At 48.5% G+C, this 23,406-nt stretch overlaps 1 protein-coding gene across 5 annotated transcripts; it reads left to right on the top strand.

Annotated features, from left to right (window-relative positions):
• On the top strand, positions 1 to 23,406 carry BCL6 (BCL6 transcription repressor). 5 transcript variants are annotated; one of them, XM_084875633.1, is made up of 10 exons: positions 1 to 77; positions 11,002 to 11,040; positions 11,821 to 11,992; positions 13,712 to 13,933; positions 15,327 to 16,295; positions 16,573 to 16,757; positions 18,101 to 18,268; positions 19,326 to 19,456; positions 19,563 to 19,700; positions 22,190 to 23,406. In XM_084875633.1, exons 3-10 carry the CDS (start codon positions 11,832 to 11,834, stop codon positions 22,331 to 22,333), a joined length of 2,118 nt encoding a protein of 705 aa, XP_084731759.1. In that variant the 5' UTR covers positions 1 to 77; positions 11,002 to 11,040; positions 11,821 to 11,831; the 3' UTR covers positions 22,334 to 23,406. The 5 variants fall into 5 exon arrangements, with proteins under 5 accessions (XP_084731759.1, XP_084731762.1, XP_084731761.1 ...); XM_084875636.1 differs by lacking the exon at positions 1 to 77 and adding an exon at positions 1,750 to 1,895 and having other exon boundaries at positions 22,190 to 23,088; XM_084875635.1 differs by lacking the exon at positions 1 to 77 and adding an exon at positions 8,165 to 8,293 and having other exon boundaries at positions 22,190 to 22,469.

The following is a 23,406-nucleotide window of genomic DNA, read 5'->3' as shown; positions in this document are numbered from 1 at the left end:
TGAGCTCTGTTGATTCTTAGAACTGGGGTTCTTAGAAGTGGTGATGCAAGAAGTTTCTAGGAAAGGCCGGACACCAGGTGATTATTGCTGTTGCTGCCGCCGCTGCTGCTGCTGCTGCCGCCGCCGCCGCCACTGTTGCCGCTGGTGCCGCTGCCGCCGCCGCCGCTGCTCATGATCATTATTTTACCTTTTAATTCCTTTTTTTTCCCGCTCTTGCCAAATGCTTTGGCTCCAAGTTTCCTATGTGTATCTATTGATATGAATGTGTATATATATTTATTTATTCTAGCTGTCAGGTGTTAAAATAAATGCCTATGATTAGTCCCATGTCTCTCCCACTCTTAGGATATAGATTTTTTTTTTTTTTCTTCTAATGTATTTGTTAGATTCTTGTCTTGAGTGAATCGGCCGGTGTGGGGAGGCTTTTTGCCACCCTCCCTTGTGTTGTTGTTGTTTTTTTTTTAAGGAGGTGGAGGAGAGGAAGGAGGACAGTTAGGGGGCGGCCGAAGCAGAGAGGACCAGGCAGTGTTTGGGGGGTGCTTGGGGCAAGTCTGGGGGCTGCTGTCTGGCCCCGGACCGCGGGGAGGACGCGCGCCCGCGCTCTCCGCGCTCTCGCTCTCGCTCTCTCTGCTGCTGCCTGCTTGCGTACAGCTTGTGATCTCGGCTGGATTCCTGCGGCTGTGTTTTTCCCCTCTTTTTTTCTGGCTTGCAAGCTGCCTTCCTCGCTAACCTCGCTCCTGCCTCGGCTTCCCTCCCTCCCTCCGCCCTTCTCCCCGGCCTTCTCTTCCATCCCCTCCCCGTCCTTCTCCGTAACTCCCGGCGGCAAAGAGGGAGACCGCCCGCTCGCTCGCTCGTCCCGCTGGCTCCTTTCCACCGCCCTCGGTCCTCTAGACTCGCTGCCTCCGAGCTGAGATTTTGGAGAAAAAATGTTGTTGTTGTTTTTTGTTTTGTTTTGTTTTGTTTTTAATCCCCCTAAAAATCCGTATGAAGTATAGTTTCTACTTTTTTTTTCTTTTTTTCCCGTTCAGAGCCGTGATCTTCCCTAAGGAGATGCGAGTGTTTGGGTGTCCCCTTTCTCTGTGTTTTGGGGGAGGTTTGGCTCGCCTGGGGGCGGGGATGTGGAATACTTTGGAAATTATGCTTTCTTGGTTGCAGACCAGGGAGTCGGGAACAGCGCGCGCTCCCTCTCCCATCCCAGGGAGAGAAGCTGCTGGCGGGACCGGGGTTTGGGGGTGGGTGGTGGTCCAGGGGGACGCGTGTGCACCTGCGGGGCTGCTCCGTGTGCGGGGGCTCCGGGAACCTTCCCGAGGCAGCCTGGCGGAGAAGGAAGGTGGCGGGAATTCTTGGCGGCCGCGGTGTTTTGTATTTTGGCTACTGCGTGACTCGGTGTTAGCTCCCAATGGCTGTTCCCCCGCGTCCCTACATTTCATTTTATTCTTCCCGTGGTGCGATCTTGGTAAAAATGACAACGGCGGGCCGGGAAGTGGCCGGCGTTAGGCTTTAGATGACCGAGGTCCTTGCCCTGGGCGAGTGGAGATAAAACCAAAACAAAACAGCCCCAGCCCGCGCGTTCCTGCGTGCAAGACCCGGGAGGAGAGAACACTTTGTGGTCCTGGCCGGGCGGCCGGGCGCGGGAGGAGGGGGCGCGGGCGCGGGCGCGAAAGGGAGATCTTTGTGAGTGATTTTGCAAAATCGGAACGTGAGGTTTGGTTGGATTTGCAACCTGTTGGCTCTTTCTCGAGGGAGTAGGCAAGGGAGAAGGCGGCGGCGGCGGCGGCGGCGGCGGCCCGGGGCGGGATCTGGTTGGGAGTTGGAGCCTCGGAAGTCGGCTGCTGCTCCCGGGGACCGCAGGAGCGAGGGGCCGGCCCGCTGCCGATGGTAGCGGCCTGACTATGGTAAATTTCTGGAGAGCTATGGGTTATGTTGCCTTGTATGATGCTGTATTATTGGAACTCTGGTGAAAAAAAAAAATGGAACTGGTGTTGCAATCATGAGTTTTAAAAGCTCCCCCATGAAAAAAAAAAGAAAAAAAAAAGAACACAACACAACAGATTTTTAGAAGAGTGAAAAAGAGCCCTTGACTGTTGTATCCCTTCTCCCAATAGCTAAGACTTGGTGGTGGGGGTCCTGACAGCGGAGCAGGGAGAACGACCCTAAACAGTGGGCTGAAAGTCCAGAGCTGTTTACTGAGTCAGTTTATAGTTTCCAGGAGAAAAATCTTGTAATGTTTTTTTTAATAAGTGAATAGCAGTAGATGCATTTTTTTTTCTCTTTTTTTACTGTCCAGAAAGAAAAAAGTGGGGCAGGAGAGAGGGAACCAGGGAAAGGGCTGTTTAGAAATACAGTTTGTGGCTCTGCTCGATGCCACCGGCTTCCTCTACAGAGACTGCCAGTTTCCCTTTTTCTTTGCAAGGTGTGTGTGCGGTTTTAATAAATAACTTAAAAAATATAGGGGGTGGGGGGGAGGCAAGACCTGTCAGGAGACAGGTATCTATTTTGCTCACTATTTACTACCAAGAGCCTTTGGCACTGCAACAGAATCTCGTAAATCTGCAGCCCAAGTTGAAGTTCATCTGGCCCTAGTCCACACGCTATTCCTGGAGGTAGCAAACATGAGCTCAAAGGAATGAGGTGAAATCACATTCTTGCTTTAAAATATATACTTTTTGAGAGAGAGAGAGAGAGAGAGAGAGAGAGAGAGAGAGAGAGAGAGAGAGAAGCTATGTGTCTCTGGGGGAGGAAGACATGGCAAGAGGTTACCAGGAAATGAGCATTCCCTTGCTCAAAGGACTGCAGTTGAGTCTTCAGGCCAAAATAGAAACCTGTAGATGAGAAGTGTCTCCCCTCCCCCATTTATAAATAGGAGTTTCCAATATCATACTATTTGGAAGACTTTCTAATACTGCAGGCTCAAGCATTGGCTGATTCTAAGGGTCTGTTGATTGTGACAATAAGGCCAGAAGCTCTTTGTGAAAACTAGGCAACTGGAAGGAGAAGGCAGCCAGAGGAAGGGGGAATTCTCCAGCTGGCCTTGCCTCTGTGCTCAGTTTGGAAGGGTTTTATCCCATGCTTTCTTGAAAAGACCTTCCAATTCTTTCTGGGCTTGGTGGACAGGGGTGGAACTCTAAACTCTTAAGCTGTCCTTTCCTGAGCCCCGAAGAGTTCCAGTTATTGGTTGAGTAAATGTTAGCCATGACTAGATGTCAAAATCCTTCCTTCCCTCTCCTGCGGGGTAGCCGCACTCACAAGCCACTTTGTTATGAAAAACGTAAGGCTCAGAGGAGGCGGTGTGGCAGCGCCACCCCTCGGTGGGTGAGACTCTGTGCGCACAAGTCAAAGAATTTGAAAAATATTGTGAAATGACCTTATGAGGAATTCATTTATTTTTTTGGCCTTTAACAAGGGGGATATAAAACTAACTTTTAAAAAAAGGACTTTGCAGTTGATTTCTCAAATGGGAAGAGGAAAAGTTTATTTTCAGCTAGGATGGTGTCGTATAAAAAGCAAAGAAGTTCCTATCAGAGAGAGAGAGAGAGAGAGAGAGAGAGGGAGAGAGAGAGGGAGAGGGAGAGGGAGAGGGAGAGGGAGAGGGAGAGGGAGAGGGAGAGGGAGAGGGAGAGGGAGAGGGAGAGGGAGAGGGAGAGAGAGAGAAGGAACTAGAGAGAGGAGAAGGTTGCCTAATTGGCTTTAAGCAAGGGAGTTCTGGAGGAGGTAGCCCCCGTTCTCTTTTGGACTTGACTTCTCAGGGCACCTGAATTCTGTTGTCTGACGTTTAGATAAGAAGGAATATGTTAGTGTTAAAATCCGCAATGACTGGAAGCTCTGTAGTTTTGCTGGCGGTGATGGTGGTGTGTGCGTGGGGGGGAGGGAGGAGAGATTCAGGAGTGAGGTTAGGGGGTTGATTGCTCGGGGCCATGGTTATCTGGTCTGTGTCTTGGTTTGGAGCCCAGCCAGCCCAAAGTTAGCGTGTGGCGCATGCTGGTGCCCTGCACTGCGCAACTAGTGGGAACAGGAACGCTGCCGCAGGGATCCCAGCGAGGGTGCCGCGTTGTGGCAAAGGGGCCGGCTTGTCTGCGCCCCAGGAGAGGCTTCTCCCAATCCTCTTCGACTCCTGGCCTCAGATCAGTGGCCCCATCAAAAGACCAAACTCTTCCCCTCTCTCCCACTCTCCCGGATTTTGGGAGCGCTGTAAGCCTGGAGTTGACCTCCAGTTAGTGCCTGCAGTTGACCTCCAGAGTCCGCTTTCTTTGTGGGGGATCAGGAGTTTATTCTAGACTTTCTCTGCTGGTCGCCCAGTGCTTGACAGGGAGCTCTGCTAAATGCCATGGAGTGCCATTCTGATGATCTTTTTTGAAGACAAGTGCACCCTTGCTTTCCTTTTTCAATACATTCAGCCTTTCCGGCTGGAAAAACCAGTCTACTCCAGGAACTCAAACTCCAGATCATGTGTTGTGGTTGCTAGAGGCGTGAGCATCGCGAAGAAAAAAAAAATTACGTCTAGTAAATTAAGTGTTTTCCAGCTTGGCCTATGATGGCAACTCCCTCCCCCTAACAGACAAAAAAAAAAAGGGGGGGGGGGGGGGAGGCTGGGGGTAGTTGGATGTGGAAGGTTGTGGCCGCGCAGTGATTTTCAGACAGACTGAGCCCGCCACCTAGTGATAGGTCTTGCTGAGGTTCCAGCTTTGGGCAGTGGGTGGATCGCGTCACTTCTGGTCTCCCAAAGTCTCCCAACCTGGTAACCTGGTACTAGGACTGGCAGGGAGGACAGCCTCCAGTGAGGATGGCATCCGACGTCCAAAGTTTGGATAAGATGGATGAAAATTATAAAGCCTCGGGATGCTTGCCCGATCCAAGATTGCTTAGTGATGGGCATCTGCCTCTTAAGAAGAGAACAGTAAAAGTAAAAGAACTCGAAAGAACTCCACACTACCTCCATATCGCTATTGCCTCTCCAGCGGGGGTGGGGGGGGGGGCGGGGGTGAGGAGGAATGGGGGATATTTCGTATTGGAGGGATGCCATGGGGGCTCTAGGACATACAACTCTTTACAGTTGAGGAAACAGGCCTGATGAGGGGACCTGTAATAGTGAGATACCTACATAATCCAGGCCAGATTTTAAGCCTCTGAATTTCCAGGTTAGTGACTGGAAGTCAAAGGGAAGCTTACCTTCAGTCCTTTGAAGTATGTAAGAGAAGGAACAGCCTTCAAAGAGCCTTGATTCTAACCTCTTAGGTCACTGAAGGTGGAAAATGGTTCTCCAGCTGTCTTGGAGGAATTGGTTTATAAATTATGGCCTAAGATTTTCAATAACTAACACGAAACGCCTACAGTTGTGCTGAGGAGTGGGGGGTGGGGGTGGCCCATATCTTGAGGGGGTGGGGTGGGGTGGGGAGGCATGTGTTAGGGAGTGACTCAGGCCCAGTCCTGGACATGCGGAGATGCATTCTTGCAGCACCTGAGGCTCATATTTGGATCCTGAAATTCCTCTGTAGCCTCTTCTTTCTAAACTTTGCTAAGTGGCTCTGAGATAAATCAGTTGTGTGGGTGGGTCATAGCGACCGGCAGAGTGTGATCCTCATTAGAATTTGCGCCACAGCCGCTTCGTAGCACTTTTTCTTTCTGAGAGTTAAAAACTTAAGATGGCAAACGTGCGCCGGTGTCCTAGCGGCCCCTAGCGGCGGCCGCCCGCACAGCCGCGGAGACGCTGCGGTCTCTACCGCCCGGTCCGCGGAGGAATCGAGTTCAGCCTCTCTCGCTGGGGGAGCTGTTGGAGGCCGCGCCGGAGAAACGCGCCTCTGTTCGGGTTGGAAATGAATCTGGGGACGTGTTCGAAGAGCGGTCAAGTTTGACTCATCGCCTTCCAAGGACAGTTAGTGCCTTCCATCCTCATTAACGCGAATAAAGACCTTGGCTGACTTCGGTCCAGATCGGGTTTTTAAAAGGCATTGTTTGCTTGGGAAGATCATGCCTTTTCCCTCCCCCGCAGGCCTTTTTTTGCAGAAGCCGAGCGCGGCCCAACCCGGATGGCGGAGAGATATCTTTGCTCGGGGACGTGGTTTGCTTGGCATAGTCTGCCGGACCTTTCTGGAAGGCCGTCTCCAGCAAGCTGGAAGCATGGGGCAGCGTCCCTACTGCCGCTCCTCTGCAGATCTTGCTGATAAAACACATCCCTCTGCTTTATTGCATTTCCTAGAAGTTTGCAGGCTTAAAAGAGCGCTTTTGTCAGAAACGTGATAGCAAGTTAGGACATAACGTCCCCGAACACCTCGGACCTCGGGCACCCAACACGACTGCCCTGCCGAGGCCACCGCAGTATCAAATTGGCTTTCATCTACTGTCGACTCCCCACCCTCCCGCCCCAAGAAAAAAAAGCTGGAAGAGAGTCCCACACTGAACAAAAACAACTCCGCAGTTTTGACTCCACCTCCTACTGCGGGACCCCTGGGGCTGGACCCGCGCTGTTCCTTTAGTTGAGATGCTGAATAGAAAGGCAGCGCTCCGCCTGCAGAAACCCAACGATCAGGGTTTCACTGCTCAGTTCTCACCCTTATTAAAATTCCTCGTCCCTTCCCTTACACAGTGCTTCCCACATTCTCCTTTGGATCTCTCACCGAGTTATTTGAGTTATTAGATTACCAATAAGCCAACGGTAGGCCAGGGTTGGGCGGGGGGTGGAGGACCGAGTTCTCCTCCCGGACTGTCGAAACTAGGTCAATGGGAAGGAAAAAGGGGCGGGGCGACGAGGGATGGCTGGTCTCCAGCCCTGGGGGGAAGGCTCCCTCTAGTGTTCAGTAGCGGCGAGACATGCTTACGGGACTCCTAATTCCCAATAAGTGCCTTTACTTGATTTTAACTTCCCTTCCTGTATGCACACCCCCACCCCATCCCATATTAAATGTCAGCCTTCGCTTTCACCAGTATATTCCACCTGGCGAAGGAATGAGAAAGCCTCAAAGCGGGAGGCTGCAGAGGCCCAGTCGTGAGGAAGGGACCTTAACTCCGCCGCTGACGGGCGGCACGGCGCCGGGTGTCACCAATGCCAGTTTTAAGACCCAGCTGTGGCTTTGAAAGGCTGCGTCTTTCGCATCCCCGGCACCCCAGTCCCAGCTCCCCCACAAAGCGCCTCTTGGAACCCGCTGCTGATATAAATGGGAGATGGCGCCAGGGGTTATAATTCCCAGGGAAGCTTTGGGAAGGCGCGGCCACCTTGGAGCGCGCGCGCACGCGGCGGGGTCGGCGTCCTGGCCTCTCCTGAGTCCCAACCTTGTTTCTAACGGGGTTTCGGAGAAATAGAATTCGGAAAAACCGAAACCTTGCCAGGTTCGGCCTGGCAGCTCTTTATTCAAAGGCTTGGGGCGGAAACCCAGCCGAGCTGTATTCCCCTACTTGCCAACGTGGGCGGAAGGGCTATTGGTGTAGGGTTTCTCCAACTCGGCTGGGGTGCGCTGCACGGAGACCCCGAGCCCTCCACCTTGCAGGCCTGGACGCCTCGCCTAACTAACTATCCTCTTTAAAAGGGAATTCGGGGCCAAGCGGGGGGAGAGAGAGAGAGAGTGAGAGAGAGAGAGAGAGAGAGAGAGAGAGAGAGAGAGAGAGAGAGAGAGAGAGAGAGAGAGAGGGACGCCCCAGGCAAATAAATGCCAGACTTGGGTAACCTGAAGTTACGAAATGAGCTTCAAACTGGACCCCAAATCCTGGCGTCTAGGGTCGGCTCTGCTAACTAACTAGCCTAACCACCCCCTTTTATTCTAGTAAAACTGTCCGGGGAAGGGTAGGACTCGCGAGCTGTCAGTCCCTGGGTGGATGCGCGCGGCCGGCGGATTTAGGGGAAAGTGTCCGCATTCCCCGCCAGCCTGGAGGGGAGGGGGGCGCCCCCACTCGCCCCCGTCCCGGTGAATCCCCAGCAGCCCGCGCGGCCAGGCGGCGATCCCTCCCGCGGCGGCCGTGGGGGCCCGCGGCTTCCTGGAAAGTTACTTCTCGCCGGAGCCGGCGACGGGCCGGGAGCGTTCCGTGAACTCCGCGGAGCGGAGACGGACTGCGTTCCGGGAAGGAGAGGGCTGAGCCATTCCCCTCACTGCCCCCTGCCTTGACGGGCGGGCGTAACAGGAAAAAGAAAGAGGCACACACAATGTTAGTTCCCGAGGTGCACGGAAAGTTTTGCCCGAATACCACCACATTGAGGGCTGCCACGGCGGTCCCGCGGCGCCTCCGCCCAGCCCGCGGGCACTCGGAGACGGATGGGCAGAGGCGGTGGCGCGGCGCCCCCGGGTGGGCAGGCCGCCCTGGCAGCCAGGTACCGTGGAGCGGGGTGGGCTTGCGCCCGCGCGCAGGGCTGGGGTGTGTGTGAGCGAGAGGACCGGGCTGCCCAGGGGCCACCAAGTGTAGGGAGGAGGGAAGGGATGGGGTCTTTGTATTGGCTCGCTGTCACCGGAACCTACTCTCTCTCTCTCTCTCTCTCTCTCTTTCTCTCTCTCTCTCTCTCTCTCTCTCTCTCTCTCTCTCTCTCTCTCGGACCCTCTTTTTTCTTCTCTAGATCCTTTCAAGGATCTGCCTTTCTTCTGAGGGTGCTTAAGTTTAAAACACCAAAGGAGAGAGAGAGAGAGAGAGAGAGAGAGAGAGAGAGAGAGAGAGAGAGAGAGAGAGAGAGATTGTTTGTAGGGATGGGGGGAGGGCAGGAAAAGGCAAATTTTAACTCTCACTTGGTTGGTGTGAGTGTTTTTTTAACTCTCACTTGGTAGTTTCTGTGGCTGGGGCGGGCTGGATTCAGAGGAGTCCAGGTCTGGGCCCTTGCAGTTGTCACTTTCTCCTGGACAGCTCTGATCTCTTGGTTGTTTTTGTGGCATGAATCTTGTGTGTGTGTGTCGCTGGTGAGTTTCTGAAGCTAGCAGACAGGTTTGTCCAGGGCTTGCTGGTGATTGGTTTTGAGATGTTGGGCAAGGCTTATTCCCTAGAGCCTCCGTGTCCTCCCCAGTAAATCAGGGCTGTTAATGAGGATCAGATACAATAATGGACTGGAAGGAGCTGAGTGGCCTGTAAAAAAACAAACAAACAAACAAACAAACAAAAAAACCAACACAAACCAAATGCTAGTGGTCCCTCCACACCTGCAGCACGGAGAGGGAGGTCACCCACACCCACCATAACCCGCGTAGTCATTCACTGTGGCGCCTCCTGAGACAGAGCTCTGTAGGAAGGAGTGGACTTAGCAAGGACATGGACCTTAGTGTAGGTGCATTTATTTTGGGACAACCCAGGCAGAGGTTTAGGGTGAAAGGTGCCCAGCCTGGAGGAGTGTGGCTGATAGCAGACCCAGGGGGAATTGCTTTGTTTGTTTCAATCCAAATCTGGAGTGAATCATTGATAAGTGTCAAGGTGAAATGGCAAATCTGGGCTTCCTGTGGTCCAAAGGTGTGTGACTGGAAATCCACTGGAGAGCTGGCAGTTGCAGCTGGCTGGAGGACAGCCTTCGGTATTACAGACGTGTTTAGGGATCCCTTCCATGAGGGAAGAGGAGCAGGTTTATAAATAAACCTCACGCGTGCCTTCAGCATTCTTTTTCATGGGAGACCAATAATTGAACGATTGTTAGGATCAATTTAGTCTATCTCTCTCTGGCTATTTTGAGTTGGAACAGGGAGAGGAGGAAATAGGTTCTTTTGTCTTTTTCTGTCCTCTCCCCCGTTTTCTAACCCCCTATCCCCACTCACTCACATACATACACACCTAACCTTGAAGCCGATGAGATTGAGTGACGGGCACTTGGGACCACAGAGAATTGTCAGAGTGTTTGGTTACAGACTCAAGGAAACCTCTCATGTTAGTGCTCATTTGGTAAGACTCAGCAGCCTGGAATGGGGGCAAAGTGTTTGTGTGGGGGGAAGGAACTTAAAAATGAGATTCACCCACGTCAGGGTGCTGTCTTGCATGTTCTACAGCACGTAGGCCAATTTGGAAAGGGTCAGGAATTTGAGCCAGAAGACCTAGGGCTGGGCTATTCACCATCTATGTGGTCTAACAAGACCTCCCTGGCCTCGGGGCCCCTTTACCTGGAAAATAACTAAGGCCTAAGCTTTTTTTAAAAAGGGGGTGGGGAAGAGGGCTAAGATAGTTTTTTTTTCTGTCGTTGTTCTGCAGCCCATATACTGTCATAAATGAGAGTCTTCCACCTGTACTTTTAAATTATTTTGTTTTAAAGAAACCAACTTGGAGAAGGTACAAATTTCATTAGTGCTCCCTGGCCATTTCTCAGCTAAATCAGACAATTAAATATTTTAACCAGCAGGGGGAAGCACAAACTTGCAAGTTTGTGGCAGTATATTTTGTCTTAGACCCAAGCGGGAAGGGAGAGGAAACTTTTAAACAGAAGGCAAAGATCCTTAAGAAAAGCATAGCTAGGCCACCTCAGTTGTATTCTGCAGATTCAGTCTTCAGTGTTTCAGACAGTCAGGAAGTACTGCCTGACCGTTTTGTCGTGGGAAAACCACTTGAACCCGAGTCTCAGTTTTGTCACCAGGGAAATCGGGGTAAAGAGCTTTACCTTGTTGGCCTTGTGGAATCATTCTAAGGCTTTAAAAAATAATATTTTAGCAGGTTTCAAAAAGCGTCCAACGTTTTTAGGCCCCTGAATGGTCATCCTTCTTAATGCTGATTTTTTTTTTTCTTTCTTTAAATGTTTTCTTTCCCACAAATGTACTGGCTTTGAGGTAGTGAACATTGTTTACATTGAGAAAGGAAACATATGTGTAGATGTATATGCAATTAATGTATGTACCGTATCCCCAGTACTCAGGGTATAAACATTATCGCATGGCTTCGGGTGCCTGTTGTTTTCATAAGAGCAGAGCTGGAAAACTGTTTCCTAGCTTATGGTAAAACCGCACCAGCTGGCAGGCTGCAGCTATCAAAGTAAAACTAACCACGTGCGTCCTAAAATAAGACTATAGTGGACAATCTTACACTCATTAAATCGAATTCTGTTTGTTTTTTTTCTCTTCCCTGCAGGTTTTAAGCAGAATTTTGGACTGTGAATCAAGGCATTGGGTAAGTAAATTGAATTATATGCCTTAACATTTTGTGGGGAAACTGTTTCTTTTGAATTTGCCAATGCATATGTTTCTGTGGACTTTGCCACTTTTCATTAGATGAGGTGAAGGATTCCTTCTCTGTCACTCCCAGCCCTCATCCTGTAGCCCTGCATTAGACTGTCTTAACTACTGTTGTGTCATCATTCATTCCCCAAATTATTTCTTAGTTCAAATTAATTTAGCCACCTACTATCCACTAGCAATGTGCTGGGTGCTTGTTGGAGCATGGAGATAATTCTAAAGCCTAATAGAGGAGAAATGAGATACTGATGAGAATAGCTACAATTTTTCAGAACCTAGACTTATAGATCAGGCACATATCTCTAATTTTACAACTACATAGGTATTGCTACTCTCATTTTGGGAAACCAAAGCCAAGAAACATGGAGCAATCAGCTCCAAGTCACACAGCTAAAAAAAGGTCAAGCTAGTATGCTAACTTTCAAAACCTGGTTCTCTCTCCTGTCATACACTCACTGCCTCTCAATGCTGGTAGAGTATTTGGTATATGGGGAAAACACTCAACAATATTCATTCCCTTCCCCTTTTTTATAAAGGGCTTTCTATGCTGATTTGTTGGATAAAAATTATTCTCCCCATTTTACAGATGTGAACAGTAATGCACAGAGATGGGCCATGAATTAAAGACCAAACACAAGGGGTCTCAGTTTGCATTTCATGCTCTGGTTAGCTCTGGTTAACTATTAATAATATGATTTTGATTCCTTTTTTGTAGGTGAAGACAAAATGGCCTCGCCGGCTGATAGCTGTATCCAGTTCACCCGCCATGCCAGTGACGTTCTTCTCAACCTTAATCGCCTCCGGAGCCGGGACATCTTGACTGATGTTGTCATAGTGGTGAGCCGTGAGCAGTTTAGAGCCCATAAGACAGTCCTCATGGCCTGCAGGTGAGGGTTTGGAAGGGAAAGGTGGATGAATACAAAGGGAGTAATGGTGCTGATAGCAGACGTGGTGGAACATGTGGACCTTCTGCTGGGTTTGGGATCATAACTGATTTGTGTCCAGATGTCCAGCATAGGGCCTGGCTGGGTAGCCCCCCAGAAAGGGAATGAATGCCCACACCTTTCGAGAAAGAGTTTCTGTTCTGTGGGAATAGAGGGAGAAGAAATCAGATATTGTCTCAAGAATGGGTGTGTTTGGAGCAAACATGGAAAATAACTTCAGTTCACATGTGCCAAAAAATGAAAAGTGAAAGAGATTTTTAAAATATGTTAAGCAAGCTAATTTGAAATAGTTTGCTCTCTTATTCCATAATTGTGTTTCTTTCATACCGTGGCTGTATTTCCATGGGTAAATTAGTGAAAGTGAGCCAGCTATATCTTCATATATTCAAGTGTTCACAGCAATTTTTTATTACATCATCTCCCTGGATCTTCATAATGGCCTGTGTCATGGATGGCATGATTGCCTCCATTATATAAACGCTAAAGCAAGGACATTGGCAGGTGAATCAATTGCTAGTGGAGAACTTATTTGACATCCACAAGAAGCATCTGTTCTTTTAATTAATGGTAACCGAGTGCTTACTATCTGCCAGCATCATTCTATACCCTTTATATGTTCTTGCCTCAACCCTGTAAGGTAGATACTATTGGTTTTTTTTTTTTGCAGATAAGGGACCAAGGTATAGAGAAGTATCTTGCCCAAGGCTGCATTCCTTCTTACTGGTGGAAGTGGGGCTCACTTCTGCAACACACTCAGAAAGAGTAGACTTGAGGTGGCAGCCCTGATTTTTGGCTTCTGAGCGCTCTTTCCTCAGCCAGACAGCATGCTACCTGGAGGCTTGACTTGGACCTTCTAGGAATATTAAACTTGTGATAGTTTATGGGATTTTAGAAAAAAATCAGTAGAATGTAAATGTAGGCATCATTTTATTGATTTATCATTACTAAACTTGGTTTTTAAAAAAATACAGTAGGAGTTGTAAAATAAGAATAAAGAGATGGACCAAGGCTTATCTCAAAGATATGGATAAAAAATAGTCACTGCAGATGAGTGTTAAAATGAACTCTGATCATCTGTGCAGTTACAACACTAAAAGGAAAACAGGTTCTGGGACTTTGAGAGACACACTTCACATCTCTGATCTTCACTTCCTCATTTGAAAAGAGGGAGAATGATAGAATCTACCTGGCAAGGTTGTGAAGAATCCTATATAATAAAAAGGCTAATATGCAAATTGACCAAACAGCAGAATGACTGGTTGCTATGACACACACTGGCCACCAGATGGCAGATGCTCAATCCAGGAGTTGCCCCCTGGTGGTCCGTGGGCTCCCACAGGCGAGTGCAGCAGCGGTGGTGGGAGCCTCTCCCATCTCTATGGCAGCCAGACATCCTCTGAAGCTTCCAGACTGCAAGAGGGTGCAGACTGGGCTGAGGGATCCTCCTTGAGTGCACAAATTTCATGCACTAGGCCTTTAGTAATATATAAAAAGTGCTTAATGACTCACTGGCATTTGGTAAGCACTCCTTAAATGGCACTATTATTAATCGCTGTGGAAGTTTTGGAGGTAGGGTCTGGGGAGAGGGGCTGCACATGATGCTGACTGTAATTGAGGAGAGTCTATATGCCTGCTATAGTGAGACATATGTTTGTTTTGCAGTGGCCTGTTCTACAGCATCTTCACAGACCAGTTGAAATGCAACCTTAGTGTAATCAACCTGGATCCTGAGATTAACCCTGAGGGGTTCTGCATCCTCCTGGACTTCATGTACACATCTCGGCTCAACCTGCGGGAGGGCAACATTATGGCCGTGATGGCCACAGCTATGTACCTGCAAATGGAGCATGTCGTGGACACTTGCCGGAAGTTTATCAAGGCCAGGTGAGCCGCTCTACCAGGTGGAAGCCTGGGAGATGAGAAGGATCAGAAGGGATGAGAAACCCTGAACATTACATGCATACAGAAAAAAAAAAATTTTAGCTTACTCCCTATCCAAGGGCTGGTAAGTCATACCATTATGTAAAGGTGAGGAATCTGAGAGCCAAAGAAGGGAGGAGCTTTGTTTAGAACCATTTGATTCACTGCTCTGGGGCAGTGGCCGGCAAACTCATTAGTCAACGAGCCAAACATCAACAGTACAACGATTGAAATTTCTTTTGAGAGCCAAATTTTTAAAACTTAAACTTCTTCTAATGTTACTTCTTTAAAATAGACTCGCCCAGGCTGTGGTATTTTGTGGAGGAGCCACACTCAAGGGGCCAAAGAAACACATGTGGCTCTCGAGCCGCAGTTTGCTGACCACGGCTCTAGGGTGATTGCAATCCTTGTCAAACAGAAGGGTTTCTAGCATCTGTTTGAACCCAACCAAGAGCTGGGAATGCAGTGTTCCCATAGCCACGCAGTCTACCTTGGACGGTCAGAAAGCTCCTCTTTATGGAGAGTTGAAATGGATTCCCTAATCTTCACTCATTGGTTCTAGCTCTATTAACTGTGACCGTGTTTGAATTGGCCTATATTTTGCCCACATAGTGACCCTTCCAGTATATGCAACTTGAACTCTTTGTCTCCTGTGGGTGATAATGGTGGCAAGATCATAAGAGCCAACATTTCTGCTTTCTCTAGGTCAGTCCCTATGCTTGGAGCGGTTAAGTAACTTGCTCCAGGTCACACAGCTGCTAAGTGGCTCAGCTGGGATTGGAAGCCAGGTCTGGCTGTTTCATAGTCAGGGCTTCCTGTACAAGCAAGGCTGCCTATTTTCCAAAGTACACTTACCTATGGCTCGAGTCCTTTTCCCCCCAGGGCACCAGTTTGTCTATGACCCTCTGCACATGTGGCACCAGGACTATGAATTCTTCCCTCCCTGAGCCTCGGTTTCCGTGTGTATAAAATGTGGCCTGTGGTAACCGAGTATTCCCTTCCTTGCAGGACTTTGTCTGGGTGAACTGAGATAAGGGCTCTGAAAGCTTTCCATTCCATAATAATCCAAAGAATTGCAGATTCACATTCCTACACATGTATGTGACTTAAAACAGGCTCAGATTGTATGGGTAACTCTCTTCTCTTCTCTAGGCCTATTTACCCAACTGTGGGCTAGATTGCTAGACTTCAAGCATTAGCAATGGTAATTGCACGTGTTTCCCTTCTTAAAAGCCACATTTCCTATGTCTGGTTGGCCCAAGCACAACTGTGATTGCACAGATAGTGGCTCTTGGAAGGTCATCTGTTTAGTAGTTCTAATTCGGAGGCCGGTGTTTTCTCTTGCTTTCTCCTGCAGTGAAGCAGAGATGGTTCCTCCCATCAAGCCTCCCCGTGAAGAGTATCTGAACAACAGAATGCTGATGCCCCAAGACATCATGGCCTATCGGGGCCGTGAGGTGATGGAGAACAACCTGCCACTGAGGAACCCCCCTGGGTGTGAGAGCAGAGCCTTCGCCCCCAGCCTATACAGTGGCCTGTCCACACCGCCAGCGTCTTACCCCGTGTACAGCCACCTCCCCGTCAGCAGCTTCCTCTTCTCCGATGAGGAGCTGCGGGATGCCCGGATGCCCGTGGCCAACCCCTTCCCCAAGGAGCGGACCCTCCCTTGCGATAGTGCCAGGCCAGTGCCTGGGGAGTACAGCCGGGTGGCCATGGAGATGCCCCCAAGTGTGTGCCACAGCATCTACTCACCCAAGGAGGTGGCCCCAGAGGAGGCACGGAGTGACATGCACTACAGTGTGGCCGAGGGCCCCAAGCCAGCTGCCCCTTCAGGCCGGAATGTCCCATACTTCCCCTGTGATAAATCTGGCAAGGAGGAAGAGAGACCCTCCTCAGAGGATGAAATTGCCCTGCACTTCGAGCCCCACAATGCCCCCCTAAACAGGAAGGGTCTGGTTAGTCCCCAGAGCCCCCAGAAGTCCGACTGCCAGCCCAACTCGCCCACAGAGTCCTGCAGCAGCAAGAACGCCTGCATCCTTCAGACCTCTGGCTCCCCTCCAGCCAAGAGCCCCACCGACCCCAAAGCCTGCAACTGGAAGAAATACAAGTTTATTGTGCTCAATAGCCTCAACCAGAATGCCAAGCCCGAGGAGCCCGAGCAGGCCGAGCTGGGCCGCCTTTCCCCTCGGGCCTACCCTGCCCCACCGGCCTGCCAGCCACCCATGGAGCCGGAGAACCTTGACCTCCAGTCTCCAGCGAAGCTCAGTGCCAGTGGGGAGGACTCCACCATCCCACAGGCCAGCCGGCTCAATAACATCGTCAATAGGTGAGTGCAGTGGCAGTCTAGGCCTGGGCTCAGGGTTACCCAGCAGAGTTCCAGGGTCACTTCTGAGGGACGCAGAAGCCATGCTCTTTTCTTGACTAAAATGTGAAGCATATCAGAGGAGTGGGACAAGTGCCTACTGATTGAATTAGCCTCAGTAAGGAAGGCGATTTTTCCACAGCAAGCCAGTACTGTGGGAAAGAAACTAGGTCCGGGAGTGGGGCCCAGGGAAGGGATCCCCTTTGCTTCAGCAGCTGAAACTCTGTTCTTCCTCCCACAGGTCTCTGACAGGCTCCCCCCGCAGCAGCAGCGAGAGCCACTCACCCCTCTACCTGCACCCCCCGAAGTGCACGTCCTGTGGCTCTCAGTCCCCACAGCACACGGAGATGTGCCTCCACACCACCGGCCCCACGTTCCCGGAGGAGATGGGAGAGACCCACTCGGAGTACTCGGATTCCAGCTGTGGTGAGTCCCACCCTCTGCCCCCTCCGGCCAGGGAGAAGGCCCACCCCTGCCTCTGCTTTGTAGGGTTTGTGTTCCACTGTACTAGTATTTACGCATTGACACTGATTGGGAGAAATTCCTGATGAAGTCCACTGGCACCAGCTGGTCGCTCCACTCTTGACCTTGTAGGGAACTAGGTAGACCAAAGCAGAAGATGGAGTGTAAGAGTTCACCTTGGGTAACAGAGCATGAGCAAAGAGACTGGGTAGCTTCATTCCAGAAAAAGGAAGCTTGTTGGGCTGTAACTCCCAGTGCTTTCTTAGCCCCTCTGGACCTAAAATGCTGGGTTGTCCATTCCAGAGAGGAAGCATCTGAACTGATTCACTCCTGCATCTCCCATAGGCCCTAGGGAGTCTTTAGAGCAGAGTGGATACTCAGGAAATGTTAGCTGAACTAGATTAGTTGAACAGAACTATTAAATTGAAGTTTCTGAATAGTCTGTGTTTGACATCCCCAGTTTTTACCAGATGAAAAAGTCTATGTCTTCCTGCAGCTCTGGCTCCCCTAATATAGTGCAGAAATATCGAATCAGGGCTTGGCCACCATGAAGTGTCATTTTCTAATTATTATAACCAAAGAAAAAATAGATTATTTACACTGAGAGGCTTGGCGCACAGGGTTGTGGACCTACGGTTAAGAGAGCAAGGCTGTCCCCCTGGCCAATTGCCTTTGTTCTGCACTCGACCTCCTTCTCTCTGGGCCTCTATTTCTACTCCCACCATCGTCTGTAGTCTCCCGGTCTCACAAATCTTTGGGAGACATGAAATGCAGATTGGTGCAAGGGTGACCGTGTTTGTCATTGGTCTTCCCAAATGACTTCAAAGTAGCATTGCATTTGATTTAATCTTACATTCCTATGCTGCTTTTGTTATGTCAGGTGCTCCCATGAAGCAGGTAGGACAGGGGTTATTATCATGATTTTGGAGATAGAGACACAGACTGAGGCTCAGGGACCTGAAGTACATCTGTGAATGAATACAAATAAAACTGTGAACTGATAAGAGCGGCCAGTTCCCAGCACTCTCCAGAAAAGGGAGAGCCCCGAGGTGCTTTCCTCTCAAGCTGCTGTGGGCCATGTGGGTACCTGCTGGTTCGAGCTTCCTTAGTATTCAAATGTGTCCTTTCTCCTTTGTGACTGAGATTCTAAATGCTAAGAAACAGAAAATCTCCACAGGCCCTTGCTTCGAAGCTCCCTTGTATGTTGGGTGGGCAGGGGCGCTGGGGTGGCTATGGAGGTGAAGGGCCTTGGAGCCCCATCTCTCTTGCTCCTGCTAATGAGAGTGTCCCCTCCCACCCTTTGACAGAGAATGGGGCCTTCTTCTGCAATGAGTGTGACTGCCGCTTCTCTGAGGAGGCCTCGCTCAAGAGGCACATGCTGCAGACCCACAGTGACAAACCCTACAAGTGTGACCGCTGCCAGGCCTCTTTCCGCTACAAGGGCAACCTTGCCAGCCACAAGACCGTCCATACAGGTATGGCCCTGCCCCACCCCACCTGAGCTTGCTGATGTCACTGGGGTCAGGAAAGGGAGAGAATTCCAGAGAAAGCAGTCTGGGGGCTTGGTACCAGTGGGGTGAGGTAGAGAGCAGGCCCCATTCTGGCCTGAATGAGGGCTCTGGCCCTGTCACATCTTTGCTTAGTGGCTGGTCCACTCCATGTACCCTTCGTCTTTTCTCTGAGCTGCTCTGGCTTCTCTTCTTTCACTAGAGACAGTTTACCACTGTTGAGGAGGAGAAACTAAGGCTGAGAGACACGAAATAGATTTGGTTTTTGCAAAGCCAGAAAAAAACAAAACTAAACTAAAGGCCTCTTGATTTCCTCTAAGGGCCTATTCCTTATCAACTCACATTCCTTTACCAGGTAGCTTCTAATAACCGGATTGTTGTCCAAAGTTGACTCTCTCTTGGTATTTTAAATGGGTCCTTTATCTCAGAAACTTTCCATGAAGGAAGGCACAGCCCTCTATTAGCTTCCTCTGTTTGAACATCAAATCCAACTCAGGCCCCACCTCCTTCGCAAATGGAATCCAGCTGTAGTTGCCACAAGCGGAAAAGCACGTTTGTTTTGAAAGAAACTAGAACAGCCTGATGGTATCTCAGTGGGTTGACTACTGAATCAGTCTTATCCAAACGGAGAGCTAGAAGAGCCTTTCCAAGTCATCAACATTCGCCCCTTGGGTTCTAGAGAGGGAAACTGAGGCCCAGAGAAAGAGAGTGACTTTTCCGAGTCCCACTGTTAGATGATCCTGATGACAAAGTTGGTTCCAGGGCTTCCTGGAACTTCACTCTATCGCTGTTCCACACCAGTATTGTTTCTACTCCTCCGTGCTTTTAAACTGTGACCAAGGGGTGCTGTTGTGTGTATGGGGATAGGGGAGGCAGGCCCCTGGATCCTCTCTTTGACACCTTCTAAGGGACAGAAAGTCAAAACAGCCCTGGAAAAGGCAGTTTGCTTTGAAACCTAGGAGCCAGAGACTATGTTGACCTCCATTGAGTATAGCTATCCTTTTCCCTTTTCCCTTGGTAATAGGTGAAAAACCCTATCGTTGTAACATCTGTGGGGCCCAGTTCAACCGACCGGCGAACCTGAAAACCCACACTCGAATTCACTCTGGAGAGAAGCCCTACAAATGTGAAACCTGCGGAGCCAGATTTGTACAGGTGAGCCGGGAGCACGGGGAAAGGGCCCCTCAGCCTGGGCACGTGGCTGCCCAGGGGGGTGCAGCTCACCCCGACAGAGCCTCTCACGCTTTGCTTTTCTGTCCAGGTGGCTCACCTCCGTGCCCACGTGCTTATCCATACTGGCGAGAAGCCCTATCCGTGTGAAATCTGTGGCACCCGTTTCCGGCATCTGCAGACTCTAAAGAGCCACCTGCGAATCCACACGGGAGAGAAACCTTACCATGTAAGGGAGCCTTTGTGGCTACTGGTTGACCTGGGAGGGACAAGGATATGGAGTGGCAGGGCAGCAGAACTGTTTGCTCTTGTCTCAGGTGCCCAGTGGGATGGTCACTGGACTTATGGTCATAGCCGTGGATTTGGGCCTGATTTTTCAAAGACACCCTGCTTGGCCTGTGTCTCAGTTTGCTGATATTTAAAGTAGGGGTATTAGTGAGCTGGGCCTTAGGAAAGAGGCCTGAATTACGAATACATAAATGATAGAGTCATACATTTATTCATTTCAAAATGCTATGGAGTGCTTACTGTATGCCTCAGTGCTGGGCTTGTTGTCTATTGAAGACAAGCTAAGGAGTTTGAGAAGGAGCAGCCAACCACAGCATTAGGGGTAGAAGAATGTGGTGACATAAAATAAAACAGAGAAATGAACATTTGAAGAAGGAAAGGAACAGGTAGCCAGCAGCCAGAAGCCATGCTTGGCCAATCAGAATCATGGTGTTCCATGGCAGGGACTCTGCAGATTAATGGCTTATAAGCTAATTTATTTTTAACATTCCATGAGCTAAGAATGGTTTTTATACACTCAAGTGTGTAAAAAAACAAGAAGAACAATATTTTGTGATATGTGCAAATTTTACAAGATTTAAATTTCAAAGTCCATAAGCAAGGTTTTATTGGAACACAGCCTTGCTTACTAATTTATGGATTGTCTGTGGCCACTTTTGACAACACAGCAGCAGAGCTGAGTGGTTGTGTTAGAGAATGTAAAATATCCCACAAAACCTAAAATATTTACTGTCTGGCTCCATAGAGGAATAGTTTGCAGATCAATGCTATAAAGGGTGAAGACACTGGACAGGCAGGCTGAGATATCTCGGTTCTTATTCTGGCCTTGGGCAAGCCCTGCTCCACAGTTTTCAAATTGTGCTCTTTTGGTCACTGAGGTCTGTGGCCCTTCAGGGCAGTGTTGAGACAGCAGCCTCTTTTATCTTTTCTAGTTTCCATTTAACCTGAAAAGAGAATATGGCATCATTCTAGTTAGTGACGAGCACAAGAACGAATTGATGAATGGTTAACCCATAGCACAAATGTTAGCAGCAAAATGGGGTTATTTTCATTGTTTTGTTTACCAATCCTTGAATGAATATATTTTTACATGCTATTTATTCTTGGGTGTATTGGTTATTCTCTCAGTACTTTAATTTTATTACCTATAAATTGAGCCCAGAAGAGGACCTAACATATAGAGTTATATTAAGTTAATGGATTTGCTGAAGTGCGCAGAGCGATAGACATGTAGTAAGAGGAAAATAACTATTTGCTATTATAATTATCCTCTAGAACAGCGGTTCTCAAACTTTCTAATGCAGCGACCCTTTGATACAGTTCTTCATGTTGTGGTGACTCCCAACCATAAAGTTATTTTTGTTGTTACTTCATAACTGTAATTTTGTTAGTTATGAATTGTAATGTAAATATCTCTGTTTTTTTATGGTCTTAGGCTCTACAGCAGTGGTTCTCAACCTGTAGGTTGAGACACAGGTTGAGAACCACTAACAGGGTCGCCTGAGGCCATCAGAAAACACAGATATTTACATTTATAGAAAAGTTGCAAAGGAGGTGCAGGGAGCTCCTAGGTGTGCCCAGTTTCCCCTGTTGTTAATGTCTTACGTCAGGATGTCACAACTAATGAACCCATATTGATACGTTATTGCAAACTAAAGTCCATACTTTATTTGGATATTTTTACTTTTTACCTAAATTTCCCTTTTTCTCTTCGAGGATTATATTCAGGTTACCCCATAGAATCATTCATTTTACTTTTAAGTAACTCTTCCACTAAAACCATTAACATCCATTCATTGAATCGAAGTTAGAAACAGCTCTACTTGGGGATGCCTTGTTAGCTTACTTAAAGTAAGAAGGAGTCTAACTGTGTTTTTAAGGCATATCTTTAGACTCATTAATTTTCGTGATTCAGTCCATTTGTCCAAATGTGTTCAGATTTAATGTGTAATTGCCTAAGAAGTATATTCTACTAGATACTAAGTAGATTATGAAGTTTAGTAAGGAGTCATACTAAGCATTTCCCACCTAATAAGACAAGGCTAGAAATCTTACAGGGGTTCAAAGGGAAGAGGGAGTCTTTTCATTCTAGAGAGATTTAGGGATTCCTTAATAATTAGAGGAGTTTTCATCTGAGCTGCACTTTTGGATAAGATTTGAACTTGTGGAGTTAAGTCAGGGAAATACAGTTTAAGCAGGAGAAAAGTATGAGCCACGGTTTGGAAAGCAGGGAAGGGACATTGGCACAAAGCGGTACTGGTCCCTTAGCAGGACCCCAGCTTCAGGTGGGCTCGTAACCTGGCCGCTAAGAGGAAACAGCTCCTGGCTGGCTCACAGGGAGACAGGGCGAAGCTCCTTCTCTGGGTCTTTGAACATGACGTGTTTCTTGGATCAACAACAGCTAACCGTTTACTTCTGGTTTCCCCTCAGTGCGAGAAGTGTAACCTGCATTTCCGTCACAAAAGCCAGCTGCGTCTCCACTTGCGCCAGAAGCACGGCGCCATCACCAACACCAAGGTGCAATACCGCGTGTCTGCCACCGACCTGCCCCCAGAACTGCCCAAGGCCTGCTGAAGCATGGAGTGTTGACGATTTCCATTCAAGCCCCTTCTCAGAATCTACCCAAAGGATACTGTAACACTTTACAGCATTCATCCCATGATGTAGTGCCTCTTTCATCAACTAGTGCAAATCATAGCTGGGTATGGGGGGTGGGGGTGGGGGGGAGGCGTGGGGACTGGGAGCCAAGGCAGCTCCCCTTCCCCCACTGCCATCCAACATTAAGAAAATAATATTGCTTCTTCTCCTATGTGCAAGGCGAACCATGTCAGCAAAAAAGCAGAATCATTTTGTACAGCCAAGTGGGGAAGTAGGCAAAAGCTCTGACTTGACTTAGTCTGCAAAATGAGGAATGTATATGTTTTGTGGGAACAGATGTTTCTTTTGTATGTAAATGTGCTTTCTTTTAAAAGAAGAGACTTCGGTATGTTATCAGAGGGCTTTAATTTTTTTAACCAAAGGTGAAGGAATATATGGCAGAGTTGTAAATATATAAATATATATATATATAATAAATATATATAAACCTAAAAAAGATATATTAAAAATATGACATTGCGTTAAAGGCTCGATTTTGTATCTGCAGGCAGACACGGATCTGAGAATCTTTATTGAGAAAGAGCACTTAAGAGACTATTTTAAGTATTGCATCTGTTTAAGTAAGAAAATATTTTGTCTAAAATGCCTCAGTGTATTTGTATTTTTTTGCAAGTGAAGGTTTACAATTTACAAGTGTGTATTAAAAAAAAAAAAAAAAAAGAACAAAAAAAGCTACGGAAGGAAAAAATGTGTTTTGTTCTAGTTTCCGGTTTGTATATACCTATACAACGTGTCCTACGGTGCCTTTTTCATGGAAGTTTTCAACGATGGATGGGCGAGCGCTCCATCCCTTTCTGAAGTGTAGGCAGACACAGGGACTGGAAGTTGTGGCTAACAGCCTCTTTGGAAATGTTTGTCTCATCCATCACATTCTGCGTCGTGCTTGTGTTAGAACTGCTCCGGAGACAGGGTTTGGCTGTGTCTAAACTGCATTACCGCGTTGTAACATATAGCTGTACAAATACAAGAATAAAATGTTGAAAAGTTGA

The sequence above is a fragment of the Pipistrellus hanaki genome (assembly GCF_964339955.1).
Source record: "Pipistrellus hanaki genome assembly, chromosome: 2".
In the NCBI taxonomy this organism is placed as follows: Eukaryota; Metazoa; Chordata; class Mammalia; order Chiroptera; family Vespertilionidae; genus Pipistrellus; species Pipistrellus hanaki.
The sequence above is the reverse complement of the archived record's forward strand: the minus strand, read 5'-3'. Positions and strand labels throughout refer to the sequence as shown.